Source organism: Armigeres subalbatus, chromosome 3 (genome assembly GCF_024139115.2).
Source record: "Armigeres subalbatus isolate Guangzhou_Male chromosome 3, GZ_Asu_2, whole genome shotgun sequence".
Classification (NCBI taxonomy): Eukaryota; Metazoa; Arthropoda; class Insecta; order Diptera; family Culicidae; genus Armigeres; species Armigeres subalbatus.
In genome coordinates this window covers 200,300,757-200,320,380 of record NC_085141.1, presented here as the reverse complement: position 1 = coordinate 200,320,380, position 19,624 = coordinate 200,300,757, and the positions used below count along the sequence as shown (strand labels likewise).

At 44.4% G+C, this 19,624-nt stretch overlaps 1 protein-coding gene across 6 annotated transcripts in view; it reads left to right on the top strand.

The window, feature by feature from the left end:
- The window catches only part of LOC134225993 (slit homolog 1 protein), a 334,401-nt gene that overhangs the window by 283,620 nt on the left and 31,157 nt on the right, over nt 1-19,624 (top strand). For all 6 annotated transcript variants that reach the window (XM_062706488.1, XM_062706487.1, XM_062706486.1 and 3 more), the window contains one exon: nt 12,006-12,097. In XM_062706488.1, coding sequence (XP_062562472.1) covers nt 12,006-12,097 — 92 coding nt within the window. The remainder of the gene's footprint in view (nt 1-12,005; nt 12,098-19,624) is intronic.

Below are 19,624 nucleotides of genomic sequence, written 5' to 3'. Positions count from 1 at the left end.
CTTTTGTGGAATCTCGTTGCAGATACGCTATTGAGGTTACTCAATAATAGCGATTTTCCTACCTATGGATTTGCCGACGACTATCTTACATTGATAGTGGGTTTGTGCATTACTACCTTATTCGACCTGATGCAAAATGCCCTTCAGGTAGTTGAAAGTTGGTGTCGTCAATATGGCCTTTCGGTCAATCCGAATAAAACATCTATTGTTCTTTTCACGGAAAAACGTAATCGTAATGGTATTCGTCCATTACATCTTTTTGGTTGTGAAATCAATGTAACTGATCAAGTAAAGTATGTGGGTCTAATTTTGGATTCAAAGCTTTCCTGGACTCCTAACATTGAGTTCAGAATCAAAAAGGCGTGTATGGCTTTCGGCCAATGCCGACGAACCTTTGGTAAAACTTGGGGTCTTAAACCCAAATATATCAAATGGATTTACACAACAGTTGTACGACCAATTTTGGCTTATGGATGTCTTGTGTGGTGGCAAAAGGGGAAAGTGAGGACAATTCAGTCTAAATTAGGCCATCTTCAAAGGATGTGCCTAATGGCAATGACTGGTGCGTTCTCTTCAACTCCCACGGCTGCTCTCAAAGTTCTCTTCGACGTGGCCCCACTACACATACATCTCAAACAAGAAGCATTTTCTTGTACTTACCGACTATGGGTTCTCGGTTTTATGGAAGAGAATCCTGTAAACCGCAGTTCTACACACACTTCGTTGTTACCGCTTATGGTTAATTGGGACAAAATTTTCCTTGCTCCAAGTGATCTCACACACGTTAGTAGTTTTCCTTATAGGACATTTTCAACACAATTCCCCTCGCGGGATGAGTGGACATCTGGCTATTTGGAGAGAAGTATGTCGGACAGCATTGTTTGTTACACTGACGGCTCCCTCCTCGAAGGTAGAGCAGGTGCAGGCGTCTATTCGCGTGAGCTGAGATTGGAACAGTCACACTCACTGGGTACACACTGCACTGTCTTTCAAGCGGAAATATTTGCCATCATGTGTGGAGTGCAATCTGCACTGCAGCAACGCATTATGGGCAAAGTAATATACTTCTGTTCAGATAGCCAAGCAGCTATTAAAGCTCTAGCCTCGGCCAACTCAAGGTCGAAGTTAGTAATCGCATGTCGAACTCAAATTGAGGAACTGAATTCAGTTAATACTTTACACCTTATATGGGTACCTGGCCATTCTTCCATAGCTGGAAACGAATTGGCTGATGAGTTAGCTCGTAATGGAGCATCGCATGACTTTATTGGTCCTGAGCCAGCTATTCCAATATCCAAGTGTTGGGTGAAGCTTTTGATCAACTCTTGGGCTGTCACTCAGCACAAATGGCATTGGAGTAGTCTGGATTCATGTCATCAAACAAAATTGTACATCCGGGAGCCATCTCCGGTAGTAGCAAGCTATTTAGCTAATCTGTCTAAACAGAATTGCAGTGTCTTAGTCAAGGCCTTGACAGGTCACTGCCGACTGAACTATCACATGGCAAATATTCAACGCGTTGAATCATCTGTTTGTGATAGTTGTGAATCCGATTATGGAACTTCTTATCATCTAATATGTAACTGCCCAGTCTATGCACAATTGCGCTTCCAAATATTTGGTAAACACTTACTTAGTGAAATTGACTTCAGAAACCTGAACCTTCAGAGTATTTTGTTGTTCATAACCCGTTGTGGTAAGGAGCTATAAGCTCTTTTACGCTAATGCGTTGTATGCCCTCTTTAAGGGCCCTTTTCCAAACATTCCCTTTGTTCTCCCATCCACATTCCTTTCCTTTTGTTCACTTCCTTTTCCGTCAGGTGTGTGATGAAAAAGGCTGTGAAGGCGATGGCACAAATCTCCCAAATTGAGGTGAACGTGCCCCTGGAGCCGACGTTCTGATACCTGATACCATGTAACCTTTCTGAAATACACACGTTCAAAGTAGTGCTTACGTTTTGGTTCGTGCGCGTATTCCGAAATAACCGTCCGCCGTTGTCTGCCTTTCGCTCGTCGGAGTTCCCCGGGTGGCCTGCGCGTAATCTGCTCTACAGGTTATGGCCCCAGTAAACGGTCGGAAATAAGTGAAGTGTTTTTTTTTCCCGAACACAGCAGTCCGGTGTGAATTGGTGGCGGTCATTTTGTTCGGCTATCGCCTGCTCAGATCGACGCGTCCGTCTGTGTGGTAGTGCGAACGTGTCAACCGTTATTCACTGCGATTGCTGGGAGCAGCGATGCTGGTGTGTGCATTGTTGACATTATGAGTGCTAGTGGTGAAATAGTGGCTCTTGGAGTGTTGTGCGGGAACCTGTTCGTTTTAAAAACTGTGGAGTACGTGAAGCTGACAGAAGAGATTCGCCACCTGCCGAACTGCCAACATACGTGGCATCGGCGGTTTGGCCATCGGGATCCGGCGGCCATAGAACGGATTCGAACGGAACAGCTCGGCGTTGGATTGCAGTTGACAGACTGTGGTTTGAGACAAGTATGCGAACACTGTCTCGCAGGTAAATCCTCTCGTATTCCTTTCCCCAAAGCCTCCAAGAATAGGGCCAGCAGCATTCTTGAACTAGTCCACACTGACGTTTGTGGTCCTATGTCCTCAGTTACGCCTGGCGGTGCCCGATATTTGATGACCTTAATCGACTATAGTCGGTACACGGTCGTTTGCTTGCTTCGACAAAAGTCTGACGCCGCCGGCTGTATTAAAATGTTCGTAGCCCAAGTAAAAACAAAATTCGGCAAAACACCATGCGTTATTCGTTCCTATGGAGGTGGGGAGTATGTTAACGAGGAACTCAAGTCTTTCTACGATCAAGAAGGGATACGATCTCAGTTAACAACAGCATACTCTCCACAACAGAACGGCGTCGCCGAACGGAAAAACCGTTCACTGCAAGAGATGGCGTCTTGTATGCTCGCTGACGCAGGGCTTGATAAAAGGTTTTGGGGCGAGGCAGTAGCAACCGCTGCGTACCTCCAAAACAGGCTTCCCTCTCGTTCGATTGACAAAACGCCTTTTGAAAAGTGGTTTTGCAACAAACCAACTCTAAGCCATTTGCGAGTGTTTGGAAGCACTGCATATGTGCATATTCCGGGCGTAAAAAGGGTAAAGTTGGATAACAAGGCAGAGAAACTTGTATTTGTGGGCTATTGCGAGGATCGCAAAGCATATCGCTTCCTCAATCCGATAAAGAACACTGTAGTTATCAGCAGAGATGCTCGGTTTATCGAGTTAGGTAATGGTTCGCTGATGAAAACAATCGATGAAGATCATGTCGTTGAAAGTTTTGGAGATGATATCTGGTTCAATTCTCAAGAAGATGAAGTTACAGCTCAGGAGAACAACGAATTATACGGTCCGGAATCAGAAGAACCATTAGCCCACATCGGAGATTCCGACGATGAGTACTACGAGTTTGAGGAAGCAGAAGCGTCAGCTGAGGAGGAGAATGTCGAGCAAGGAGAGGCACCGGACCAGACGGCTCCGAGAGAGCAGAGGAGTACAAGGGGTAAGCTACCTGCCAGATTACGAGACTACGTTGTGGACATCGCAAAAGTGGTTGAACAGGAGCCGCTTAACTACGAGGAAGCCGTTCGTGGACCAGAGCAGGATCTGTGGAAAGCGGCCATGAGAGAGGAATATGATTCCCTAATGAAGAACAACACATGGAGTCTCGTCGAGTTACCCAACGGTTGTAAGCCTGTGGGTTGTAAATGGGTTTACAATCGTAAAGAGGATGTTTCTGGCAATGTTTCGAAGTTCAAAGCACGCCTTGTAGCACAGGGCTTCTCTCAGCAAGCTGGTGTAGATTACGACGTCGTGTTTGCGCCCGTTGCTACCCAAACAACCTTTAGGACCTTGTTGGCAGTGGCTGGCTATAAGAGGATGACTGTAAGGCAACTGTGTCAAGAGTGCTTACCTTCACGGACAACTGCATGGAGAAATCTACATGCAGCAGCCGAAAGGTTTCACAGTTCGTGGCAAGGAGCATCTAGTCTGCAGACTTCAACGTTGTTTGTACGGCTTGAAGCAAGGAGCGAAAGTCTGGAATGATACTATTTGCGGCATACTTTGTCAAATGGGATTTAAGCAAAGCAGATCGGACCCGTGTTTGTTTACCAAGAAGCTTGAAAGTGGTGAGCTGCTGTATATATTAATCTATGTTGATGACATGATTGTTGCGTGTGTCTCTGAATCGGAAGTCGACAAAGTTGAGAAACTGTTGAAGAACAAAATTAGTTTGTCTTCTCTCGGGGAAGTCTCCCATTTCCTTGGAATTCGTGTTACGAAGGACAAAGAAGGTTTCTATGCTTTGGATCAGCACACCTACGTTGCGAAGGTCGCGAGCCGTTTCAAGCTGGATAAGGCAAAAGGGTCTAAAGTGCCGATGGACGTCGGATATTACCGGAGTCGTGAAGGGAGTAAATTGCTTGTAGACAACAGCGAGTATCGGAGCTTGGTGGGCGCGTTACTTTACGTGGCAATCAATACGCGGCCGGATGTGGCGGCATCTGTTTCGATAATAAGCCGGAAGATAAGCCAACCTTCGGAGACTGATTGGACGGAGCTCAAGCGAGTCGTCCGTTATCTACTATCGACCAGCAACTATAAGTTGAGATTTTCAGTGAATAGACAGCAACTGATGACACTTATTGGTTATAGTGATGCGGACTGGGGCGGTGACCCTACCGACCGCAAGTCCGTCACTGGGTACGCCTTTCAGCTGAGCAATTCTACAGTTTGTTGGGCAAGTCGCAAGCAGGCCGCAATATCCCTTTCAAGCATGGAGGCCGAATATGTTGCCCTATCTGAGGCCTGCAAGGAACTTGTTTGGCTTCGCAGGCTACTGGATGAAATGGGCATTACACAGGATGGACCAACGACGATCCGTGAAGACAACACAAGTTGTATCGAATTCGTTGCGGTAGATCGTCAATCTAGGCGGTCAAAGCATATCGATACGAGGATTTTCTAAGCTAAGGATATTTGCGATAAAGGTGTTGTGTCGGTGCAGTATTGTTCGTCAGAGTCTATGATGGCAGATGTGTTGACTAAGCCCCTCGGCGCAGTGAAGCAAAGACGGTTTGCCGAGATGTTGGGCTTCGTTGGCACGGTCAACGAGTTTCAGATCAACACGGCAACTATCGAGGAGGAGTGTTGAGTGTCATGTACCTGGCGATACTTGCTCCCATCGAATGTTACTGTCCTTCCCCCCACGCGAAGTGTGACAGATACGATACGAAAGAGATAGCAGAGCGGAGATAGAAGAGAAGAAACAAATTTTTCATAATCCATTCCACATGTAACCTTTCTGAAATACACACGTTCAAAGTAGTGCTTGCGTTTTGTTTCGTGCGCGTATTCCGAAATAACCGTCCGCCGTTGTCTGCCTTTCGCTCGTCGGAGTTCCCCGGGTGGCCTGTGCGTAATCTGCTCTACAGTAGCGACTCTTTTTTTATGACAGCGCAGCCCTTTATTATTAAGTTTGCACTCATTCTTGTTTGTGTTCGTTTTTCGTGTTCGTAAAGGAACGTTCAGGCCTCGTCTTCCTCTGGTTTACAGAAATTTGCTTTTCTACTGCTTTTGAGCATAGTTGTTGTAAGGCCTTATTTGTAGGTTCGTCGTTAACTTGCAAACCGCTCGAACAAGTATTGTTTTCTCCTTGTGTTCCCCTTGACAATGAGCCTCGCCAAGGAACTGAATTTGAATAGAAAGATGCTGATCAAACGACCCTGTGATTCCTTCCCATCCGGTGAGCCGGCTGGTTTCAAGACTCGCTCTTGTTTTGCGACGCACAAGCTCGGGTTTAATGGTGCGCAATGTTGTGAGTGTTGATGCTTATTTCTGCTCCTCAAAAAAACTCTTGCTCCTGCTCATTTTCTACTCGGCGATTAGTTTTTGGCAAGCCTGAGGGAGACAGCGAGGATTGGACTCACGATCAATACCAGCAAAACGAAGTACATGGTCGCTGGCAATCAACGTGGGTTCATTAGTGGTGGTGGTAGCGAAATAGTGCTAGATGGTGAAAAATTTGAAGTGGTAGAAGAATTTGTGTATCTTGGAACATTAGTGACGTGCGATAATGACGTTACCCGCGAGGTGAAAAGGCGTTTTGCAGCTGCAAATAGGGCTTATTACGGACTTCGTAACCAGCTTAAGTCCCGTAGTCTGCAAACGAAAACAAAACTCGCGCTGTATACTACTCTGATTCTTCCGGTGGCTTTATACGGCCATGAGACATGGACGTTAAAGGAGGCTGATCGGAGAGCTCTCGGAGTGTTTGAGCGTAAGGTGCTGCGGACAATACTCGGTGGTAAACAGGAGAACGGTATCTGGCGGCGTCGCATGAATCACGAATTGTACCAGGTGTATAAAGGGCTGGATATTATTAAGCTTATACAACACGGCAGACTACGGTGGGCTGGTCACGTAGTTCGTATGCCGGAAGAACGTCAAGCGAAGATAATATTTAGTAGAGAACCCGGAAGAGGCCGCAGGCTTCGTGGAAGACCGCGTACACGATGGCTTTTTGCAGTTGAAGAGGACCTGAGGGCGCTCAATGTTCAGGGCGTCTGGAAACGATTGGCCCAGGATCGAGTCCAGTGGAGAAGGATACTCCATTCGGCGTAGGTTCATCGAAGAGCTGTAGCCCATCAAGTAAGGAAGCCTGAACTGGAGTGTTCATCAGAAATATTCACACAATTTCGCCCACCATCATTGCTTTAATCAGTTTCATAAGCTTCCCGGGAAAGTTCTTTCCGTCCATGATATTCCATAGCTCTACGCGGTCTATACTATCGTATGCTACCTTCAAATCGATAAACAGATGGTTCTTTGGGACCGGATATTCACGGCATTTTTAAAGGGTTCACCGTACAGTAAAGAACTGGTCCGTCGTCAAGCACCTAGATAACTTCACACGAACTCATTCACTATTGGCGACAGACAGCGATAGATGATTTGAGATATCACTTCGTGGGCGTCATTTAGGATAGTAATCTCTCGAATCTCTCTGGAATCGATTCTGTTTTTCGTTCAACTCTCTTCACTTTTGCGCCAAGCAGACGATCAGATCGTTTGCATATGGAACAGTGTATTGCGCAAGACATATTTCTCCTACACGGAAGAAATAAACTACCCAATAGTGAGTTTAATTCACCCAACCTCGAACATCCGTACGGGAAGCCAAAATTGAGTAAGTAGGGTCGAAGTAGTTTGCCTTGACTCCCATGTTGAAAAAGTACCCAACGGAAAATTTATTTACTCAAATGTAAGTTCAATTCACTCAATTTCGACCTCAGGTAATAAAACTCAAAATTGGCTTTCCGTATTGAACTGGCGTCGTTGGATTGTTTCGCTCTTTTGTTTTTGACAACAGACGAAAGAGTGGATGAAAGAGAAGAGAAAAAATAACTCAAAAATAAGTTTAAAAAAACTCAACGCTGGGTACTTTTTGTCTTCCGTGTATACAGTTGGCAAAAAAATTGCTCTTTTATTTTTAACAACTAAATTTAACCCTATTTTTAAAATAAAATAAAATTCATTCAATGAGTGCAAATATTAGATGGATATCTAAGTTTTCTAAATGTCACTTCGATCTGTCAAAATAGTACACGCCGCAGCCATGCAGGCGCACGTTAAAAATACACCGGTGCATAAAGACTCCCCCAGAAAAAGATATTTTAGTAACTAGATAAAGATTGTCGCTTCGGTTCCCTTTGTTCGGCTGTCCGAAACATGTGTGGTCAAATCGCATGTATTTTTCCTTCATTGACATTTAGTTCCCCTATCCTCGCCAGCAAAAGATGTTCCGGACAACGACGACAGCGACATTCTTTATCTAGTAACTAAAATATCTTTTCCCCCAGGCGACAGCTAGTCGACCCGATTCTATTGCGAGAAAAGAGAAAAATTCTAATTTTGCGGAGCAAAGAAGAAGAAGCAGACTGAGTGTCGGAAACTTCAAAATGGCATGCACTGTACGAAAAGTGTTGATATTTCTTGATATCAAGAAGATTCGAGAAATCTAAAATGTTTCAAAATCACATAAATATATGACAAAATGCCTTTAAAGTACCATGAAACTTGTTTAAAAAATATAGCGGCATGTAACACTCGTTTAAAGTTGCATATTCTCGTTGATTTTGATAATCAACATTCACACCGAAAAAATAAACCAAAAATTTTTACCGTGCAACAAGTGATTTGACGTTTGCGGAACAGCTTTCCGACAGTCGACCGTCGGACCCCGGTTCGAATTTTTCAATCTTCTCGCAATATCGTTGGGTGGATGCTGGCAATATTCTATTTATGATGATGATGATGATGATGGTCCCGCCACATACCCCGGATAAAAAATACCAAATTTTTACAATAAAATATTATAAACATACAATAAATTTTATTGATAAACAATAAACTCTACTGTTCCTATATTATATCAATCAAGTTGCAATATTGTTGTTCAATTAGACGTACACGCAAAATAATCTACTCGTCAACTTTACAGGAAAAATCACGTAGCCACTAAAGTTCACCAATACCACTAATTTCACCTGATGCATATAAAACATAAGGGTATAGCGTGAAAATTGAACAAATTGTTCATGAAATTCACCAAAATATACTATACGATATACGTGAATTTCATGTCATTGATGCATTGGCTGAGAACTCACTCAGCTGTCAAATTCTAGACAGCCAAGTGTCAAAAAACGGCAGCCATTACCGTGCGCGAAATGCTGGATATGCAAGTCAGCGTTGTGTGCCAACAATTATCAATCACGCAGTTATCAATTTATTTCTTATATGGTTAGTACTATTTACGATCTTTTTATCTGTTCTGCAATAATGCATTCACATACACTACTAAAAATCCACACATATTTATTGGCAAAAATCCATAGATTTAACTTATGATGTATATCAGCGCACACATAACCATTCTCCACGAGAACTACTAATAAAATACATATCCAAATAAATTTTATGTGTGGTCTCGAATTAGCAATTATTTATTTTATGTGTGGTTCTATATCGATTATATTAGGGTGGAGCTATTGCAAAAAAATATAACGGCGACACATATATCTTATATAGATATTTTTGGCAGTGTATGTTCGCAGCAAATTGATCACCTTCATCATGGAGAAATCTACCAACTTAAATCCAACTTTCCATCCCATTCCGAGGTACAACATATAAACAACGAGTTTTTCAATTGCTTTCTGCGGCGCTCTGCTTCGGTTTCCGGACACCAGAAGATGACCACCGAATTTAATAATAAAATGTTTCCTTTTTTTAAATAAAAACATAAAGATTTTTATTGTTTATTATTCTTATTTGTGGAAGTAGAAAAATAAACAAAGTACATTAAATGAACCTTCAGAGCCATGAAGCTGTTACGTAGCTTTTACGTGAAACGCTGGTGACATCCGATTGAGTGGAACTGAGTTTCCGTACCTTTGAGTCACTTGACTGTTACGTGAAAAGTGTTGTGGAAAAAATCCACGTATATATTCACGTAGATATGACGTTACGATTATTTTGGGTGTACAATAGATTCTATTACCGGCAAAATGTTGGCAATAGAATTACAATAATTTCCATTGTAATGGCAAAATTTTGTTCGAGAAAAAATCGATTTTTTTAATGTAAAGATACATAGCAACCCCCATTTTCTATTGTAAAACTGCCATTTACAATAGACTGTATGGTAGAAAACAATATTCTCTGATGTTATTCTATTGTGAGTGACAATAGAGTTTGGCGTAATTACCATTAATTTCATCGTACTGTTACAATTATTCCTATTGTTTTTCTATTGAGATTTTTTATTAGGGAACTGTCATTGTTTGTGTGTTGCTTCGACTTCGCGAATAAAAGAAACAAAATGTTTGCCGCTTCATTTAGGGGTCGTTCAAAAATTACGTCCAAGGTTTGGCACACAGGGGGAGGAAGGGGGGTTCGTCTTATGTGACGACCATCCACAAGAAAAAAATCCTGAAAGCACTTTATAGGAACAATTTGCATTTTAAAAACATATTCAAACTGTTAGTAAGGGGCCCCATACACGCTCCGACATGTTGTACAACTTTGTCTCCGTCCCCAGGAAATTTGGTTCGGTCGGAGTAAAGTCGGACCGTCTGTGGGCAAAAGTCGTACAACTAGCCCACAGAGGGTCCGACTTTACTCCGACCTAACCAAATTTCCTAGGGGCGGAGTCAAAGTTGTACAACATGTCGTAGCGTGTATGGGGCCCCTAAGGGACATAACTCACTACGTCATTGTAAAAATAGTGTACAAAGAAGAAAAACCAAATAATCGCCAAAATAAAGATGACACATGAACGTACAGGGTTGGGGGGGGGGGTCAATGATGTGTGACAGTTTGTGACATGAGAGAGGGAGGGGGTTGAAAACGCCGAGAAACTATGGACGTAATTTTTGTACGATCCCTTACGCGTGAGCTAGAAGTTCACAGGAATTTACACATCTATGTGTTACATCTTACCCTATCAAGATAATAATGGAAGGTGGTCATTGGTTCTCTCCCACACTCTTGAATAAGGGGGGCAGCAGGGACCATGTCCAAGGGCTTGACGACCCCTCCCCAGCTGTCTGCGAGTCAGGGAGAACTGCCTAGGGCGTGGTGGGATTTAGCAGTGGGCTCTGCTAAAATCCCTCCCAAAAAACCACAAGTGCCCGTAAGCGGACTCTATCAAAGCGACTGTGTGCCGCTTCAAAAGCACAAGCCCAGGGAGGGAGTGCCAACTGGCATGTGGAGTGTCCCTACTTCGGTAGGGTAGTGCGTGAGCTGCTTTGGCAGGGAGTGAGTGATCTGTTTGTGCTGAGGCAGGAGTGTCATAGCGAGTCGCCGCCGCTATGGCAGCCTCGAAGCGCAGCAGAAGTCTGAGTATGGACTGCACATGCTAAGGTAAGAGTGTCGTAGCGTTGCTACCGCTATCGACACCTCGAGGCATGGCAGTGGAGTGTTAGAATAAGCTGTGGAGTGTACCTACTTCGGTAGGGTAGCGCGTGAGCTGCTTCGGCAGGGAGTGAGTGATCTGGTTGTGCTGAGGCAGGAGTGTCATAGCGTGTCTCCGCCGCTATTGTCACCTCAAAGCGCAGCAGAAGTCTGAGTATGGACTGCACATGCTGAGGCAGGAGTCGAGGTATCCCATCGACACCTCGAGGCATTGCAGTGGAGTGTTAGAGTGAGCACCCGAAACAGGGTCACATGGAGCGAATGGTCTTTGGAGAAGCTGCTTCGGCGGCAGGGTAGCAGTGGGTTGTACCCACACACCTACAGTTGTGCACATGTGGTGCATGGGGAGTGTCCCTGCTTCGGCAGGGTAGCGTATGGTCTGCTTCGGCAGTGGTGTGATTGATCTGCTCGTGCTGAGGCAGAGTGTCGTAGCGCAATATCTGTAGGCCCAGGCAGTTACCGCTATTGACACCTCGAGGCATGGCAGCGGAGCGTCCGGGAGAGCATACAAGTAAGACTCAAATGGAGTGAATGGGGTGCGAGCACCCAAGTCAGTCTCGCGTGGGACGAGTGCCTGTGTGAGCGATAATGAGTGAGTACGCTTAGTACTGCCGTCCCCCCAGAAGTAGTACTGCGAGGTAGTTCCTGGGGGAAACGATGGTGGAGCCCAAGGGAGTTTAGTCGGTATTACCGGTATGGTCGAGTCCGACACTCCAGTACACTTCCGTGTGGTAGTTTGGCAACTACAATGCACGTGTACTGGGTTAGTGTGTAAATGCATTCTCCCTTGTAAAAAAAAAAAAAAAAAAAAAAAAAAAAAAACACTCTTGAATAAGTAACAAAGGTTTTTCGATTTATTCAACTCAAATTTGTTACTCACAACCCTCTGGTTTTATTCCGCTCAAATATGTATTTTTTTATGCAATCATATTAATCATGTCTATTATGCCATAGTATGTTTCCGGGACTAGAATCGATTATATATCTAATATATATATATATATATTTTTTTCAGAGGAACAATGCCGCCCTAGTCCATGTGGATCGAATACCAAATGTGAAGTAATAAATAATGTTCCAACATGTTCTTGCTTATCAGGCTATATTGTAAGTATACCATTTTTGAACGCAATGAATGCAATTAACTCTATAATAGCACCCAAAAACTCAAATATTTTAAACTGTTTGCTACTGTTTTAATACTTGACTGTGCCACTGCACATATACAACATTAAATGTTGTATAAGTGCAGTGGTACAGCCAAATTTTGATTGCAATAATAACTAGGGTACACACCCGTTTCAAATCATTTAGAGACTGAGTGAAATTGTATTGCCGTCTCTTTTTTTCCCACTGAAATGTTACTAAATTTTCTTAAAAAGTGGAACTACTCAAAATTTGGGGCCCTCCTTAGCCGTGCGGTAAGACGCGCGGCTACAAAGCAAGACCATGCTGAGGGTGGCTGGGTTCGATTCCCGGTGCCGGTCTAGGGAATTTTTGGATTGGAAATTGCCTCGACTTCCCTGGGCATAAAAGTATCATCGTGTTAGCCTCATGATATACGAATGCAAAAATGGTAACAGTTAATAACTGTGGAAGTGCTTAATGAACACTAAGCTGCGAGGCGGCTCTGTCCCAGTGTGGGGATGTAATGCCAAGAAGAAGAAGAAGAAGAAGAGTAAGATTTCCGTGAGAAAAAAAGAGACGGCAATACAATTTCACTCAGTCCCTGAGTGATTTGAAACGGGCGTGTACAGTACCTAATAGTGGACCCTCCAGCCATTTTTGCATTATTACAGCACAATATATTGTACGTGGATTTCCCTATTGGACCCGACCGTTCGAAATAGTCGCTCCTTGAACGGTCGTTGGAATCGCCGTTTTCACCTTCACAGCGGTTTTCATAGTAAAATCTGCTGTTTGCTGTTTCCCTCAGACTTCTCTTTCTTTTTCCGATGTTTTGACATCTGTTTTGATAGACAAGGAGCAAAAAACAAGGTAATCTACCAAACATTTATTGAGTTTGGCAAACCTTGCTGCAAAAGGGAACGTTTGAAATAGCCAAGTAAACCGACCTTCGAATCCATTGGTCAAGTAAATCCACAATAAACATTTTGCTATAAAATTCCATCCAAAGTAGGTTCTCCACTTTACAGTCCCATGATTTGATAACATGCATTGAAATTGCTATGTAAAGTAAAAATAGATGATTTTTTACAATTCTGTAAAAAATAAACACGAGAGTGTCCGTTAGAGGAATATTTTGGGGGGTACATAATAGGAAAGAACGTCCCGAAACAAAACATGAAAATCAAATAAGTGTCGACTATTGGGAAGCAATTTCCTATCATGGACCCCCAGAAGGTCTATTATAGGCATAGGGCGAATTCAGTCAGACTTTAAAATGTTAATTTCAACGATGCAGATGCAGAACTTGTTATTGCAGAATTAATATGTTGAAAATTTCTACTCCTTAAGACAGGAAGAGCAAAATTCCGCTACTGGAGGGTCCACTATTAGGCATTTTATCCTAGACAGAAAAAAATTCGTGGTTCAAATTATTATTTCGTAAAAAAAATTTTTTTTTCGTAGACTTCGCTCTGTGTGTGTATGTGTATGTCATCCTCTGTCCCTCGCCCAACCGGGGGCGTTGATCAAGTAGTACTATGAATAATTTGCTCCGTAATGGTGCCCTTTTTATTGCGAATACTAGTACTGTACAAAAGGATTCACTCCTGAAGCACAAAGAAGTCTTCAGGAAGTGTAGGGAATGGGAATGTACTAGCGTACTAGCTATCCACAACAGATACAGCAAAACAACACAAGGACGCCCTTATTCGTACTAACTATTTAGGGCATAAAAGGTCGAGAAGAGCCACCGTTGCCAGCTAAAACTTGTTACCAACAGGTAACATTTGTTATTATTGATTTGATATTGAGCGTGCGAAATTTAGGCTAGCTATATTTATATTAAGGCTAGGTTGCTAAACGGGCATTTTGAACGAGGTAGTCGAAATTTCGAAACGCACAAATGGATAAAATCCCACGGTCGATATGTGCGTCGTGCGATCGTGGAAACCAACGTTAAGGCACAAATTACGGTCATCCAGTCATTGACGAGAAAGACAGTCACGTGCTCGTACCACCCCCAGTAATAAAACCACCCACCGAGGAGAAAAAGCAGTCTCCAGCTGGATGGGGGAAGTATTTTTGTTTCAAAACTACATACATCATTCAATAGCGAAGACATAACTATATCCGGTGGATGCTTCATTTGGTTGTATTTCGCTTTAGTTTTAAGAAAAACTGTCTTTTGCAACATTTTTTCCCAAGATGGAAAATCGACGATTTACTCTCATGCTCTCTCATATATAAGAGAGCGTGAGAGTAAATCGTCGATTTCCCCCAAGAACGGACAGAATCCCATCCAGCCCCAACGTTCCACCAAGGTTCACCGAGGAGACCGACCGGTTTATGTTACGGCGTAAATTCGGTCTAGTCAATCCGAACCCAGCTACAAACCGCCATTGCTTGACGCCAACGAAACCGAGCATCCCAGACCGGTTCATGTTCCGGCGTGAATTCGGTCACCCCTCAACCGCCCTTGAAATCCGCCACCGAAGCGCGCACACCACCAGTTCCCGTACCACCTCTACCAACCAACAAGCGCACAAAACATCCCGAAAATTGTAAACCGCAAGTACCACAAACCTAATTTAAAGTGACTTCACTAATAGGCCAATTTAGGTGAAAAAATAGTTGAAAAACAATTATAGTTGGTGGCCAAGTTTTTAAGCAGTGTTCCCTAACAGTTGAGTAGTTTACACCTAATTTCAATTTGTTTCCGTTTTCCGTGCTCAGAAAGGAGTTCCAGGCCTCATCCTGGTTGGACACTTTCTGAAGGGTCGACACGTGTGGCTTTTGAGCACTCAGCATTTGAGAACTGTGGTTTCCCTTTTTCAGCGTAACGTTGTTTCTGCTGATTTTCCCTTTCTGTTCCCTCTCGGATGAATTTGTATGACTGTGAGAGTGTAACCGACTGACAGCATAAAGGGTCAAACACAATGCTGCGTCATCGCAGACTTCAACTTCATCGCATATGGATCCGGCCATATGCGATGAAGTTGAAGTCTGCGATGACGCAGCATTGTGTTTGACCCTTAAGCCAATGAGCTAGACTTTAGGGAACGTCCACAAATTACGTAACGCTTAGAGGGGGGAGGGGGGGTTGAGTGAAGTGTGACGATCCATACAAAATTTTCGGAAGCTTCATACAAAAAGTGTGACATAGGGGGAGGGGGGGTTGAAAAAGTCCAATTTTTGCGTTACGTAATTAATGGATCTTCCCTTACTAAGGTGGCGCAGATCAGCGCTGCGTGCCACTATTTATCTCTTTCACTCCACCGCTGTTCTTATGCTGTTCTGTTTATGGAGAGTAAAAGAGAGAACTAGTGGCACGCAGCGCTGATCTGCGTCACCTTAGTAAGGTCTAGCTCCTTGAGCATAAGCGACCCAGTCTCAGCATAATTATCCTCGTGATAAATTCCTACCGTGAGTTGCGGCTGGGCTATATTTTGGCGCTCAACAAATTCCACACGACAACGTGTTACACGATCGTTTCACAATTTCAAACCCGCGGAGGGGAAGAAAAAAATCTGGTTTTTTCAATTTCAATCGTTCTCCAAACGATATTAATAACCCTAGTTTTTCAAATTTGCATCGTTTATCCAGCTTTCTACGCTCGGTAATGGCGGCTTGTCGGTGTGTAAAAATCAATCGATCACTGTACTTTTTGACACTAGCTGGAGGAAAACTCACTGGCGAAAAGGCCTTTTTTCCCTTCCCCTCACCCAGGAACGCCAGTGATTTTTACACACCGAAAAGCCGCCATTACCAAGCGTGGCAAGATGGATTACGCGATAGTATCACATCTAGTTTTTCAAATTTTGCAATTGTTATTATACAAAAGGTTACTCTAGTACTATACTAGTCCAAATTCTGAAAACGCCGTGTTCATGCAAGGTACCCAGCATCAAATGGAGTAATGCACACGTAAACGTGTTTTTTTACAAGGGAGAATGCTTTTACACACTAACCCAGCACACGTGCATTGTAGTTGCCAAACTACCACACGGAAGTGTACTGGAGTGTCGGACTCGACCGTACCGGTAATACCGACTAAACTCCCTTGGGCTCCGCCATCGTATCCCCCAGGAACTACCTCCCAGTACTACTTCTGGGGCACCCGTCCCATGCGAGTCTGACTTGGGTGCTCACTCTATCGCACACTCAAACACACCCTACATACTCTGTTGCACCTCTGTCATGCCGTGTGGGTCTGACTAGAAATACTAGAATAAGAGATCGGCGAAGACGCCATCTTGTTTCCAATCGAACCGTCAAAAGCGGTTCCAATTCGACTTGTTTACTTTTTGCTTCCATAAGAAGCAAGCAAAAAGTCCAAGTGTTGCCAGTATAATTTAACCGATTTCATGCATTTTCATACGTTGCCATTTCGTCAGTTTTTCACTCCGCCGGTCTCTGGTTATAGGGTTGCTAGGTCTGACTTGTGTGCCCACCGTTCTCATGTCTGACTTATATGCCCACCTCTCTCATACCGTGTGAGTCTGACTTGTATGCTCACCCAAACCCTTGATTCACGCTCATGCACTCCATGCTTGCACTCACGCTAACGTTCCTATGAGTCTGACTTGTGTGCTCACCTCTATCATGCCGTGTGGGTCTGACTTTTGTGCAAAATGGAATTCAAAGCTAAGTTTATGCATGCATTTTTTCATCCAATCTTGTAAATATTATTTTGACATGAAACATTTGTCAACAACTTTTTTTGTATTCAATTTGACAGATCATATCATGTTGGGGAGAATGTTATTGAATACTAACTTCCAACTTAACTTTAGTTTTGTGAATGTATTACGATTTCTTTCGTGCGACTGAAAGATGTTGAAAATTTTAACAATGTATGCACTGTTTCGGTCGTGTGGAGGTAATGAAACAAGTTTATATACCAAAACATAAGCAACCTAAATGTTTGAAAGATTATTTTTTTACTATCATTCAACAAACTGTGTTACTTGGGATGCCCACCTTTATCATACCATGTGAGACTGCTCACCTCTTTCATTCAGTTCGCGCTGACACATACTACTCTAGTCATTCGACCTAACACTCCATATCTGCAATCCCTTGTGGGACATTTCACTTAGGTTCCCACTTCTGACATACCATGTGAGTCTGACTCACCTCGCTCATACCATATGAGACTAGCTCAACTCAACTCAACTCATTCCTTTCGTACCATGTGATGGAATGAGTTGAGTTGGATGCTCACCCACACTCCTCTGCCACGCCGCGGGGTATCAGTAGTCGTAGGAACCAACATTCCTGCGCTACTCCCAGCGCGGCGTGTGCAGTCCATACATACACCTATTCATTCACACTTTTGCCATGCTTCGAAGTGACGATCTCGGTTGCCACCCGCTGTGCCATTACCTCCGCATGGGCAGACCATTCACGCACTTCTCCGCGTTCGGCACTTTCCGCTCTAACTAACCAATCACAAGTTAGTCATGCTTGTCGATTGCTGCTCGGCGCGTCAGATTCTCTGCAAGCTGCAGGCAATCTGAGTGGTTGCAGTCGAGACTGCGTTCCACTTCTCCACCGCTTGACACATCCTCTGGACAAGGTTATCCGGAGTTGTGTCCCGGCCGCAAACGTCTAGCATTGCTCTTCTTTCGACGTCGAAACGAGGACATACGAACAGTATGTGCTCTGCAGTTTCGTCAACATCTGGGCAGTCAGGGCAGACGGGGACCTCCGCGTGCCCAAACCTGTGGTGGTACTGTCGGAAACAGCCATGGCCTGACAGGAATTGTGTCAGATGGAAGTGAACCTCCCCATAGGGTCTCCCCACCCAGCTTGATATGTTAGGAATCAGCCGGTGGATCCACCTACCTTTCGAGGAGTTATCCCACTCGCGCTGCCATCTGGCAACCAAAGTCACCCTGGTACGCTCGCGGGCTCCTCTGGTGCCACGTAGCTCAAAACACTCCTCGTCTTCCCGGATGACCAGCCCGACTGGCATCATACTCGCTATCACGTAGGATGCGTCGTGCGATACCGTGCGGTAGGCCGATATTACCCTGAGACACATCAAGCGGTAGGTGCTCTCCAGTTTCTGCAGGTAACTGGTTACCCCCAGTACCCCGCCGTACCTAAGAATAGATGCGGCAACGCCTGCCAATAGCCTACGTCTACTGGCGCACATCTTGGAGCTGTTGGACATTATCCTCGATAATGCCGCCACAGCAGTCGAAGCCTTCTTGCACGCATATTCGACATGGCTACCGACGGTAAGCTTGTCGTCTATGATGACCCCATGTATCTTCAGACTCCGCTTTGAAGTGATCGCGACGTCTCCCACGTGTACAACTGCATGTTGTGCCGACTTACGGTTGCTGACGATAACCACATCCGTCTTATGTTGAGCGAGCTCAAGGCCTCTCGCACTCATCCAGTCCGCCACAGTGCTGATCGCGTGTTCTGCGGTTAGCTCGACTTCGGGGATTGACTCCCCGTAGACCTCTAGGGTTACATCGTCAGCAAAGCCGACGATCTTCCCACCAGGAGGGAACTTTAGCTTCAGAACCCCGTCATACATCAGGTTCCATAGTACCGGGCCCAGGATTGACCCTTGCGGGACTCCTGCGGTAATGGGAACACTTTTCTGACCGTCATCGGTCTCACTAGCTGGAGGAAAACTCACTGGCGAAAAGGCCTTTTTTCCCTTCCCCTCACCCAGGAACGCCAGTGATTTTTACACACCGAAAAGCCGCCATTACCAAGCGTGGCAAGATGGATTACGCGATAGTATCACATCTAGTTTTTCAAATTTTGCAATTGTTATTATACAAAAGGTTACTCTAGTACTATACTAGTCCAAATTCTGAAAACGCCGCGTTCATGCAAGGTACCCAGCATCAAATGGAGTAATGCACACGTAAACGTGTTTTTTTACAAGGGAGAATGCTTTTACACACTAACCCAGCACACGTGCATTGTAGTTGCCAAACTACCACACGGAAGTGTACTGGAGTGTCGGACTCGACCGTACCGGTAATACCGACTAAACTCCCTTGGGCTCCGCCATCGTATCCCCCAGGAACTACCTCCCAGTACTACTTCTGGGCACCCGTCCCATGCGAGTCTGACTTGGGTGCTCACTCTATCGCACACTCAAACACACCCTACATACTCTGTTGCACCTCTGTCATGCCGTGTGGGTCTGACTTGTGTGCCCACCGTTCTCATGTCTGACTTATATGCCCACCTCTCTCATACCGTGTGAGTCTGACTTGTATGCTCACCCAAACCCTTGATTCACGCTCATGCACTCCATGCTTGCACTCACGCTAACGTTCCTATGAGTCTGACTTGTGTGCTCACCTCTATCATGCCGTGTGGGTCTGACTTTTGTGCAAAATGGAATTCAAAGCTATGTTTATGCATGCATTTTTTCATCCAATCTTGTAAATATTATTTTGACATGAAACATTTGTCAACAACTTTTTTTGTATTCAATTTGACAGATCATATCATGTTGGGGAGAATATT